General features: G+C 45.2%; 1 protein-coding gene across 1 annotated transcript; it reads left to right on the forward strand.

Annotated features, from left to right (window-relative positions):
* The first annotated feature begins 7,656 nt into the window (after positions 1-7,656).
* Positions 7,657-8,664, forward strand: LOC124648113 (alpha carbonic anhydrase 7-like). Its single transcript, XM_047187929.1, has 2 exons — positions 7,657-7,735; positions 7,883-8,664. Exons 1-2 carry the CDS (start codon positions 7,657-7,659, stop codon positions 8,662-8,664), a joined length of 861 nt encoding a protein of 286 aa, XP_047043885.1.
* The last annotated feature ends 4,218 nt before the right edge of the window (positions 8,665-12,882 follow it).

The following is a 12,882-nucleotide window of genomic DNA, read 5'->3' on the forward strand; positions in this document are numbered from 1 at the left end:
GGGGGGCACAGGCCCACCACACCATACCCCGGCGCGGCCTAGGGGGGGCCCGCGCCCCCCTAGGGTTTGGCCAGCCCTTCGACCCCCTGGCGCCGCCTCTTCTCCTATAAGAAGCCCCTGGATCAGAAAACCCGAGACCAATTGACGAAACCCACAGAAACCTGCCAGAGCCGCCGCCATCGCGAAGCCAAGATCTGGGGGACAGGATCTCTGTTCCGGCACGCTGCCGGAGCGGGGAAGTGCCCCCGGAAGGCTTCTCCATCGACACCGCTGCCATCTCCACCGCCATCTTCATCACCGCTGCTGCTCCCATGAGGAGGGAGTAGTTCTCCATCGAGGCTCGGGGCTGTACCGGTAGCTATGTGGTTCATCTCTCTCCTATGTAGTTCAATACAATAATCTCATGAGCTGCCTTACATGATTGAGATTCATATGATGATGCTTGTAATCTAGATGTCATTATGCTAGTCAAGTGAGTTTTACCTATGTGATCTCCGGAGACTCCTAGTCCCACGAGTGTAAAGGTGACAGTGTGTGCACCGTGTGGGTCTCTTAGGCCATATTTCACCGAATACTTACTCATTGAATGGCATAGTGAGGTGCTTATTTATATCTCTTTATGATTGCAGCATGTTTGTATCACTACTATCTATGTGCTACTCTAGTGATGTGTTATTAAAGTAGTTTTATTCCTCCTGCACGTGTGTAATGGTGACAGTGAGTGCACCGTGTTAGTACTTGGTTTATGCTATGATTATGATCTCTTGTAGATTATGAAGTTAACTATTGCTATGATATATTGATGTGATCTATTCCTCCTACATATGCATGAAGGTGACAGTGTGCATGCTATGCTAGTACTTGGTTTAGTAGCGTTGATCTATCTTACACTAAAGGTTACTAAAACATGAGCATTATTGTGGAGCTTGTTAACTCCGGCATTGAGGGTTCGTGTAATCCTACGCAATGTGTTCATCATCCAACAAAAGTGTAGAGTATGCATTTATCCGTTCGTTATGTGATCAATGTTGAGAGTGTCCACTAGTGAAAGTGTAATCCCTAGGCCTTGTTCCTAAATACTGCTGAGTTACTACTGCTACATTACTACTCGCTTGTTTACTCGTTTTATCATGCGTTACTACTGCTGCAATACCACCACCATCAACTACACGCCAAGCACTTTTCCGCCACCGTTGCTACTGCTCATACTTATTTATACCACCTGTATTTCACTATCTCTTCGCCGAACTAGTGCACCTATTTGGTGTGTTGGGGACACAAGAGACTTCTTGCTTTGTGGTTGCAGGGTTGCATGAGAGGGATATCTTTGACCTATTCCTCCCTGAGTTCGATAAACCTTGGGTATCCACTTAAGGGAAACTTGCTGCTGTTCTACAAACCTCTGCTCTTGGAGGCCCAACACTGTCTACAGGAAAGGAGGGGGAACGTAGACATCAGCGCACCTAGAAGCGGTCAGAAATGTTAAACCAGGAAAACCACCAGCCGCCACAGCAGGTACAATAGAGAAGAATACAGAAGATGCATCAGCAGTAGTAGCAGGTAGAAAAAGGAAAAAGAAAGGAGATGAACTGAGTCTAGCAGCTACCAAAAGGAAGATGGGAGGTGAAATAGCAGCATGTACCAAGAGGAAGGAAATGGAAAATGATAGACCGAGAATATTTTATAAGCGCAGGGCCACTCTTTGGGACTTGCCGTATTGGGCTGGTAAGAAGCTTCGGCATAATATTGATATCATGCACATGGAGAAAAATATATGTGACAGCATTGTCGGCACATTACTCAACATTCCATCCAAGACAAAAGATAGCTCAAATGCTAGGATTGATTGTGCAACATTGAATGTTAACATGCACTTGCAACTGGATCGTAATGAGAAAGTGAACAAAGGCAAGGAAAAACATTATAAATTTCGAGGCGCGGAATTCACATTGCCGATGCCTAAAAGGAGATTATTTTGTGAGTACCTCCGAGGTGTGATGTTCCCGTTCGGATTTGCTTCCAACATTGCAAATTGTCTCAATGCTTGAAGGAAACAAGCTCCAAGGGTTGAAAACTCACGATTGTCACATCCTGCTTGCAAAGGCTTTTAGCTATTGGCATTAAAGATTTAGTGAAGCCAAATATGTACAACGTGATTGCAGAGTTGGGAAGGTTATTTAGGGAAATATGTAGTAAAACTCTAAGCAGAGCTGTTGTAAAACGTCTTAAGGTGGACATAGCAGTATCCTGTGCAAGCTGGAGCTGATATATCCTCCAGCATTCTTTGATGTGATGGTGCATTTGGCTGTCCATCTACCTGATGAGGCACTTTTAAGAGGTCCGATACAGTATGGATGGATGTACCCTATAGAACGTCGACTGTGCACTTTCAAGAATACATTTAGGAACAAAGCTAGACCGGAGGCTTGCATTGCAGTGGCGTATATTGCTGCTGAAGCATATACATTTGCATCAAGATATATTCCTGATATTGAGACCAGATTCAACCGGGGTCGCAGAATTTTGGAAGTTGGAGGATCTGTTTTTAATCATGGTGTTGAGCTAATAGGAAAGAGGACCGAAAAAACATTAGAGCAGTCTGAATTTGAACAGCTGTCTTGGTATGTGCTGAATAATGTTGCAAAGGCTGATGAATATGTTAAGTGAGTACTATGCACACGAAATCCTCAGTTCCTCGCATATACTATGAACTTGTATCAAAATGAAATATATTCAGCTGACTTGGCTATGTTTTGCAGGTTGTACATGGAAACGAATGGAAAGCTATCGGCACGTGGGAGTGGGTTTCGGGACTGGTTTGAGAAACATGTAAGATGTTCAATTGCACTCTGACTTGTCTATGTGTTTTCACATGAGATGACCTCTTGTCTATTTTGTAATCGTAGATCTCGAAACTCCATGCGGAGAATCCAGGCGCTGTTAGTGCTGATCTCCTTGTCCTATCACGTGGTCCAGATAAGAGGGTGTTGGTAGCTGCAGCTTGCAATGCCAATGGTGTCCATTACAGCTCCTATGAGCGTGAACAACATTTGAAGACACGAAATAGTGGCATCACAACCAGTGGAGATCACTTGACAACCAGAAAGAAGAGATCAGAGTCATTTGACCATTATGGTCACATAGAAGAGGTTATTCAGTTGTTCTATAGTGATAAGGTTACTGTCCGATCTGTGGTTCTATTTAAGTGTTATTGGTACAACCAAGATCCAAACAAGGGAAAAGGTGCCAGAAATGATGGGTATTTCATATCAGTCAATACTACTGCTCAGTGGTACAAGGATGATCCTTATATTTTGGTACCTCAAGCGGCCAAGGTACTTTTCTTGGAAGACAGATCTAGAAAAGGATGGCAGTATGTGCAAAAGTTTGTGGCAAGGAACATATATGATTTGGATGAGAATGCAGATCCAATAATTGGTGCCCAGTAAGATGATTTCGCTGGTTCTAGGCAAACTGAAGTTGCTGACATTGATGAAACCTCGTTGGATACAGGTATCCCTGCACATGATGGAGAAGTAGATTTCACTATTGAGGTTAGTATAGTCGACAAAGAGATGGATAAACTGAAGCTACCTGGTGAATCTCAGGAGGAGAATGGACACGACGAGCAGGATGAGACCATGCACGAATATCAGAATGAAGATGGAGGTGATGATGATGATGATTAGACTCTTGTCTCTGTATCATGCTGTGAGATGAAGAACCATGATTTGTTTTGATTTTTCTATTTGGAAAATGTATGAGTCCTGACGAAAATTATCTGTTGGATTGTAATCCCATGATGACTAATTATTTATGTTTGTTGTCCTACTAAAAGTGGTCAAACTTAATTGTGTGGAAGTAATCCCAGGCTGTTTGATTCATAGGGTCATATCCCATAGGAAAATAGAATGATAATAGATCAAACTAATGCAAAATATATTATAACCACAATCAAATAGAATTTCTCTTGACATAGGATTCCAGTTGGCATGGCATCCCTATCATACAGGGTTTTTATTCATTCTATGCTACAAATCGAAAATAAGATGGGTCAGCACTTTATCGCGGCAGATAGGGCAGCTGGCGTTCGTTACAAACCAGGAGAAGATGCACTTCCTATGGAACGGGTGTTTGCATCCCCGGAGACGCACCGTTGTGCGCCGCGACAGCCCCAGCATGCACATGCTGCAGTGGCCGTCCTCCGGCGCAACTAGGAGCCAACTGTCTTGCAGCGCCGGCAAGTTGATGATGAGCCGGTGGTCCACCCTAAGGGTGAGGTTGAAGTGGAGGCCACCGACCCGACGACACGCCTGCTACCACATCAGGTGCATAACATCGTAAGGCATGATGATGTCCCACTCCTCCTCCGTGAGGTTCAGGTTCTTGAGCAGCCATACACGGGCAAGAATCTCGCGCATAGTTCGCACGACATAGCCCCCACTACGCAGCTCCCTCGGAGGCAAGCCAAGATCCAGCACCACCTCTTCGCAGGGTGTAGTGGTGATATCGTCCTCATCCAGTGGGGCAGGGAGGGGGGCGGCCATCCTCCTGAGCTCGTACGTCCTCGAGAAGAAGATGTGCACTGTCATAGTGTACGGGGACGCCTCGCCCTCACCCACGGCCAGCGGCTCACCGACGGAGAAGTCGGTCGTGCTTGCCGACACACGGCAGGCACAGAAGACATGTGGGCCAGACTCGATGATGCACTCGCATGAGGAGCGCTCTAGTAGGGGCGTCGCCGCCATTGGGGATTCTTCGGAGGGGTGTAGACTGGCGGCTAGTCGACGGTGAGGTGGTTGGTGTGAGATCTCTGGGATGAGGCCAGGGGAAGTGGGCGAAGTGCTTGGGACTAGGGACTCCCCTCAACTTTCCGCAGTAGTATAATAATAATAATAATTGGTGGACGAGGGAGACTAGTCCATAGACTACCCAAAGTTGAGTACAGTAGTAGTAGTACATCATGTTCGAGGGAAAATGCCCAAGATTTATTATCAAAATTCAAGCTAATTTCGCCTATTTTGTTCTGCCGTTTTTTTCTTGAACACAGTTCTGCCGTTCATTAGACATCATCCAACGGCCTTGGTCTCTGGGATTCGCTGCTACAGTGTCATCTACTATTTTCTACCCAATTCCAGAAACATCCATAAAGCTATAGATAGCTTTCCTGCTTGTTGGCCCCACCCCATTTTTTTAATCTTTTCTTCCTTATCCCCTTCGCTCATGCTAGCAGCTACTTGCAGCCATTGCTACACCAGCGAGGTGATCTCTATGATAGGCACGGTTTTAGTAAGACAACAAGTTGTAGATAGCTAACCATGAGACACATGCCTCTCTGGTTGAGACGACTGAGCTCGCTCTTGTGATTGGGTTCCAATGGTCGAGGTGAGTCACAACTGCAATGACAGAGGTTTGTGCTGGATGTAGGCACTGGGATAGAATTAATTAGCACAGAGGCGTAACTAACACTAGATGGAGAAGGCATAATACACATATCGGACACGAAGTCACGTCTGGCGAGCAGCTCGCATTCACTTGCATCAGTGCGGTACAACAAAGATGATGAAGAAGGATTGGAGCTTTGAAGGTAGTCAGAAAAGTTAGTATAAAAAATAATACGTGCAAAACTTAACCTGCATAAACACACATGCATGGATAATTTTACATTTCTGCATGAGAAAGACATGTCAATTTTCAGTAAGACATGGTTTGATTTGTCAAATTTGATGCTCCTTAATGCATTTTAAGTGAAAATTACAGGTTTATTCATTATAATTGCCGATTTTTAACGTTACATGCAGCTGACTAGCAAACTATAAGTGTGTGATTGCTTGCTTCCAAAATAAGGATATGTAATTATTTTGTATAAGGTTAGCATCTTGTTTAGTGGAATTATTCAGTCTGATACAAAAACAAGAGATGAGAAAGAAGCCAAGGATTCAACTAGTTGTGCAAGCATGCTATAGAACCTACAGACTAGTATAATCTATTACTGTTCTATTAGTTACAGCAGTATATACATCACCTATGTTGCTATTTCTAATATCTGCAAACTATAGCAATTTGAGGGAATCATTTGTTGTATAAAATAGAGTTAGTCCATTTTCCTAAAAAAATCCAGCATTGTTCTGATGTGTAGTCTGCCCTCCAGTGATCTGTTGTATAAATTGCTAAATGTTTCACCTATAAATATGCAGAAGGCCTGAAGAACTATCCCAGACAAACCGGACCAAAGCTTACAAAGCAGAACATGCATGATGCTAAGGGGGTGGTGAAAACGGAAGCAAATACCCATGTGACTAATTAGCCTGATACTTTTTTTTGAACTCTTAGCCTGATACTTGACTCAGTTAAGATTGCATGATACTTGATTCTGCTGTACCATCTGTACGAGGCTGAGTTTCATTTTGACAGGATGAATACCCATGTGAAATTTAGGGGCCAAATGATCTGTACGAGGCTGAGTTTCATTTTTACAGGATGAATTTCATTGAATTCGTACGATTTTTTATTTACACGTGAGATTACCTTTTCTTTGGGCCAGTAGCAATTTCAATGTTATTGTCATTTCTGCTGGGCAATGGTGGCTGATGCCAGCTTCCGATCGATCAACATGCACGTAGCTAGTTTTCGGATGATTAACATGTACGTAGCCTAGTAGTAGCTAGCTAGCTGCTCTAAGCAGCTTTCGATTGAGATGCTCTGTCCCCCGCGCCTGTGTCATGCGGGATCATGCGGGATGGTGCAGTTCGCCGCTGTGTCTCGCACTAGCTTTAGCGGAACGATGCGACCGCGTCGCTCCCTAGCGGCCAGCCGCAACCCGCCCCGCTTGCAACTTGAGCTGGCGCTGATGGCCTCCTCCGTCTTGCTACTGCTGCAGCTGCTGCTACATCCTCTTCGTCGGAGAGGCACAGAAAATCTTCACCTGACTGATGAACAGAGGACAGATTCTGGTGTGGATAACATGGAGACTGATGAAAATGATGCTTGGTAGATTAGCATGCTGATGCTGGTTCCCTTTTCCCTCTAGAGTGGACTCTACCTGTAGTGGCCTAGTGTTGCATGTGCTTGATCTAACTGGTGGCTTTTGGTTTGGCTGGTTGGTTTTGGGTGTGGCTGATCAGTTGTATAAAACTTTGCCCCTATAATTTCTCTCTAAAACGCTAGCAGTAGGCGTTGATCTCACTCCTGCTTGTTGTTTATGTCTTTCTTTCTACCAGAACGACTGCTGTTTTTTGTTATCTCAATGGTAATGAATATCGACCCAATGTTGGATCGTTTGGAATTTTTGTTCCAGTATCCTTGTCCTTGTATGCAGGACTTGAACGTGAGAAGTTCACGAGTCAGGGCTCCTTGATAACCAATTAGCATATATGAATGTCAACGTTTTGATAACCAATGAGTCACTTATTTCTGGCGGACACACGTTTGACCGTGTCGGTCCATTTTGTGAGGCACAACACATCCATCCAAATATAGGAGTAAGAAGCAATGTTTTTGCGGTTGACCACAAAACTGATTTAGCCACGACATGCTCTTCCACTCACGCATGCTTTGCTACCTCTATTTCCTTGGCACCTACGTACCCTAAACAAAAGGAGCTAGGGTTTGTCCAAACAAAGCCCACTCAGTTTCTACATCGATCTAATGAACCGAATGGCGTTCTCGCCGTTGTCCTGCTGGGCGATGATCTTGGTTGTCGTCCTTGCCTCTGGTTTCGACGTGGCCCTCTCACGTAAGTAAAATACCTATATATCTCTCCAACTCATGGATACATGCTTGTTGACTAGATATCTAGACAAATTAAGTTAAATCAATTAACATGGATCGAATGGAGTCGTAAATTCCATAACAAGGGATGAATGAAAATGCAATGTTGCAGACAGCGATGTTGGTGGCCCGAGTTTCAGCTACAATACGATGAGCTTCGACGGCCCGGAGAACTGGGGCAAGCTGAGCCCCGCCTACAAGGAGTGCGGCGAGGGCAAGGCGCAGTCGCCCATCGACATTGTCACCGCCAACGCTGTCCCCAACCCGAGCCTCGACAACCTTACCCGCGTCTACGCCCCCACCGTCGCCACCCTCAACAACAACGGCAAGGACATCAGCATGACCTTCCAAGACCATGACGGCCACTCCGTCGCTCCGGGCACCATCCTAGTCTGCAACCCCGACGGGTCCATGAAGGCTTTCGGGTTCAAGATGATCCACTGGCACTCGCCGTCAGAGCACACCATCGATGGCCAGCGCTTTCCCTTGGAGCTCCACCTGGTGCACGCCAGCGAGGACGGCCACCTCGCCGTCATCGGCATCCTCTACAAGATCGGGGACCACGACGCCTTCTACGACCAGCTGGAGGACAAGCTTCGGGAGCTCAAGACGGAGCACCATGTGGCGGCGGGGATGGTGGAGCTCAAATCGCTGCAGAAGCGGACGGGGAGCTACTTCCGGTACATGGGGTCGCTCACCACGCCGCCGTGCACGGAGAACGTGATCTGGAACATCCTCGGTAAGGTCAGGGAGATCAGCGCCGAGCAGCTGCAGCTGCTCACGGCGCCACTGCCGCACAAGGACAACCGGCCGGCCCAGCCGCTGAATGGCCGCACCGTCCAGTTCTACAGCCCGCCAAACAGCACTGTCTCCTTCCAAAACATCTCACAGTAGCTAGTTACTACATTAACCCTGAGAAATGACATTATATATATGTACTTTTACCTATTTTCTTATCTAGTTGATCCAGCGTGCACGCGCACCCTTTTTCTAAAAAAAATTAAATTTTAAATGCTATTTGAAAGTTTCAGAAAAACTGAAATAAATTTTTGCGTTACATATTATCTTGATACTTACTCGTGTAAATTTTCACGGAAAAATATGATTGTACGTGGCCTACATGAAAATAACAAAATATCTGAATGACACTATTATTATGTGGGTTATATACAATTTCCCATTTTTCAAAGAAATACAATTTCCCATTTTCTCAATTTTATGTGGGTTATATACAACGGTATTTTTCCGTGAAAGCTTACACGAGTAAGTATCAAGATAATATATACATTCGTGGTTTTCAAGATTTTCTAAAAGTTTAAAATAGTATTTTTTTGAATTTATCATAGTCAGATGCAGGCACCAAATCCGCTTCAATTAATCTGGTAAATTTTAAAAAGAAATAATATGGGAGAATAATACAGTGACAAGGAGGCAATGTTAGTGAACAATGTACAAGTTCTACAAGACTCTAACCAAATCTAGTTTCATTAGTCCGCCTCTTGGAGGGTTAGAGTATCTCCAGCCGTTCGGCTTCCAGGCCGAAATCCAGCGCTATTTACACTAGTAGAAAAAAATTCTTCCATACGCCTCATTTAGTCCCCAAAATATTCGAACCGCGACTAAAGGGGTCTTTTGTCGTCTTTAGTCGCGATTCGGGAGGCGACCCGCGACTGAAGGTCTGGGCCCAGCAGGCTCGATCAACAGCTGGTAGACGGGAGGGGCTTTAGTCCCGGTTGGCCAGGCCAACCGCGACTAAATGTCCTCAGGCCTGGCCCGAAGGCCACTAAAGGTCCATCCCTATAAATGCAGTTTAGCACACTACACTTAGCTATTTGGTGCCACTTCCATTCACAAGGGGGTGGTGGATTTGCCTTTGGATCCTCTTATGCACACAAGGTGTTCGATGAAATGCTCGAGAGCATGAAACAAACATGATATGAAGTGTCCGAGCCACAGTTGAGCTCTCTTATTTATTTTTCCTCCTCGATCGCGGTTAGCAACTTGAACCTTTCATGTGTCATTGATAAAATATGCATGTGTGTAGTTCATTGTTTAATTTCTATTATTTCTAGCTAGTTAGTTTAACAAATGCATGATGGTTAATTATATACTTTATATAATAATAATGCAGATAAATCGGCAATGGATGTACGGTAACCGACTCGATCTTCGGCGAGTTCATTACGGGTTTGAAAGATTTCCTCGTAGTGGCTAATGCGAACAAGCGGGGGGGGGGGGGGGTTGTTATCTGTCCATGTGCTGCCTGTAAGAATCAGAAGGCTTTCTCTTCCTCAAGAGACGTTCACGTGCACCTGGTTCGGCACGGTTTCATGCCAAGCTATAATTGTTGGACCAAGCATGAAGAAAGAGGGGTTAGAATGGAAGAAGATGAAGAAGGAGATGATATCGATGACAACTATCCTGATCATTTCGGTGATACTTTCATGGAGGATGCTGAAGGTGGGGAAGATGAAGGGGAAGGTGAAGAAGAGGCATGTGATGAGCCCGCTGATGATCATGGTCGGACCATTGCTGATGCACGGAGACTTTGCGAAACTGACAAGAAGAGGGAGAATTAATTTGGATCGCATGTTAGAGGATCACAAAAAGTCGATGTACCCAGGATGCGATAATGGTCTGAAAAAGCTGGGCTGCACACTGAATTTGCTGAAATGGAAGGCACAGGAAGGTGTAGCTGACTCAGGATTTGAAAATTTGCTGAAAATGTTGAAGAATATGTTTCCAAAGAATAACGAGTTGCCCGCCAGTACGTACGAAGCAAAGAAGGTTGTCTTCCCTCTAGGTTTAGAGGTTCAGAAGATACATGCATGAATTAACGACTGCATCCTCTACCGCGGTGAATACGAGAATTTGAATGAATGCCCGGTATGCACTGCATTGCGTTATAAGATCAGAGGCGATAACCCTGGTGACGATGTTGTTGAGAGACAGAAACCCAGGAAGAGGGTTCCTGCCAAGGTGATGTGGTATGCTCCTATAATACCACGGTTGAAACGTCTGTTCAGGAACAAAGAGCATGCCAAGTTGTTGCGATGGCACAAAGAGGACCGTAAGTCGGACGGGGAGTTGAGACACCCCGCTGATGGAACACAATGGAGAAAGATCGACAGAGAGTTCAAAGATTTTGCAGCTGACGCAAGGAACGTAAGATTTGGTCTAAGTACAGATGGCATGAATCCTTTTGGCGAGCAGAGCTCCAGCCATAGCACATGGCCTGTGACTCTATGCATCTACAACCTTCCTCCTTGGTTGTGCATGAAGCGGAAGTTCATTATGATGCCAGTGCTCATCCAAGGTCCGAAGCAACCCGCCAACGATATCGATGTGTACCTAAGGCCAGTAGTTGATGAACTTTTACAGTTGTGGGGAAGACCTGGTGTACGTGTGTGGGATGAGCACAAAGAAGAGGAATTTGACCTACGAGCGTTGCTTTTCGTAAACATCAATGATTGGCCTGCTCTTAGTAACCTTCCGGGACAGTCAAATAAGGGATACAATGCATGCACACACTGCTTACATGAGACTGGAAGTATATATTTGGGTAATTGTACGAGCGTTGCTTTTCGTAAACATCAATGATTGGCCTGCTCTTAGTAACCTTCCGGGACAGTCAAATAAGGGATACAATGCATGCACACACTGCTTACATGAGACTGGAAGTATATATTTGGGTAATTGTAAGAAGAACGTGTACCTGCGGCATCGTCGATTTCTTCCCCGAAATCATAACGTAAGAAAGAAAGGCAAGCATTACAACGGCAAGGCAGATCACCGGCCGAAGCCTGCGGAACGTACTGGTGCTGAGATATTTGATATGGTCAAGGATTTGAAAGTCATCTTTGGAAAGGGTCCTGGCGGACAATCAGTTCCGCAGGGATTTGACGGGCACGCACCCATGTGCAAGAAAAAATCTATATTTTGGGAGCTAGAATATTGGAAAGTCCTAGATGTCCGCTCTGCAATTGACGTGATGCATGTTACGAAGAGTATTTGCGTGAACCTTCTAAGCTTCTTGGGCGTGTATGGGAAGATAAATGATACAAAGGAAGCACGACAGGACCAGCAACGTTTGAAAGACCCAGATGACCGGCATCCGGAATGGTTTCAAGGTCGTGCCAGCTACGCTCTTACCAAAGAAGAGAAGGTCATCTTTTTTGAATGCCTGAGCAGTATGAAGGTCCCGTCTGGCTTCTCGTCGAATATAAAGGGAATAATAAATATGGCGGACAAAAAGTTCCAAAACCTGAAGTCTCACGACTGCAACGTGATTATGACGCAATTGATTCCGATTGCTTTGAGGGGGCTCCTACCGAAAAATGTTCGAGTAGCCATTGTGAAGCTATGTGCATTCCTCAATGCAATATCTCAGAAGGTAATCAATCCAGAAGATCTACCATGGTTACGGAACGATGTGGTCCAATGTCTTGTCAGTTTTGAGTTGGTGTTCCCACCATCCTTCTTCAATATTATGATGCACCTCCAGGTTCACCTAGTCGAAGAGATTTCCATTCTCGGTCCTGTATTTCTACACAATATGTTCCCCTTTGAGAGGTTCACGGGAGTATTAAAGAAATATGTTCAGTAACCGTGCTAGGCCGGAAGGAAGCATCGCCAAGGGCTATGGAAATGAGGAGGTAATTGAGTTTTGTGTTGACTATGTTCCTGACCTTAAGCCGATTGGTCTTCCTCAATCGCGGCACGAGGGAAGACTAAGTGGAAAAGGCACGATCGGAAGGAAATCAATGATATGTATGGACGGCCATTCTATGACTGAAGCACACCACACAGTTCTGCAAAATTCCAGCTTGGTGGCTCCGGTACTTCGAGGAACACAAGAATATTTTACGCTCGGACAACCCGGGGAAGCCTGAATCCTGGATTAGAAAGGCCCACATGGAGACTTTCGGCGGTTGGTTGCGAAAACATTTAATGAATGACAATGATGTTGGAGATCAGCTGTACATGTTGGCCAAGACACCATCTTCGACTACAACGACTTTCCAAGGGTACGAGATAAATGGGAATACATTTTACACGATCGCCCAAGATAAAAAGAGCACCAACCAAAACAGTGGTGTCCGTTTTGATGCA

The sequence above is a fragment of the Lolium rigidum genome, chromosome 4 (genome assembly GCF_022539505.1).
Source record: "Lolium rigidum isolate FL_2022 chromosome 4, APGP_CSIRO_Lrig_0.1, whole genome shotgun sequence".
NCBI lineage: Eukaryota > Viridiplantae > Streptophyta > Magnoliopsida > Poales > Poaceae > Lolium > Lolium rigidum.

Coding starts and splice junctions, on each gene's coding strand:
- LOC124648113 (XM_047187929.1), top strand. CDS start 7,657: ATGGCGTTCTCGCCGTTGTCCTGCTGGGCGATGATCTTGGTTGTCGTC. Junction 7,736..7,882: donor TTTCGACGTGGCCCTCTCAC/GTAAGTAAAATA, acceptor GCAATGTTGCAG/ACAGCGATGTTGGTGGCCCG.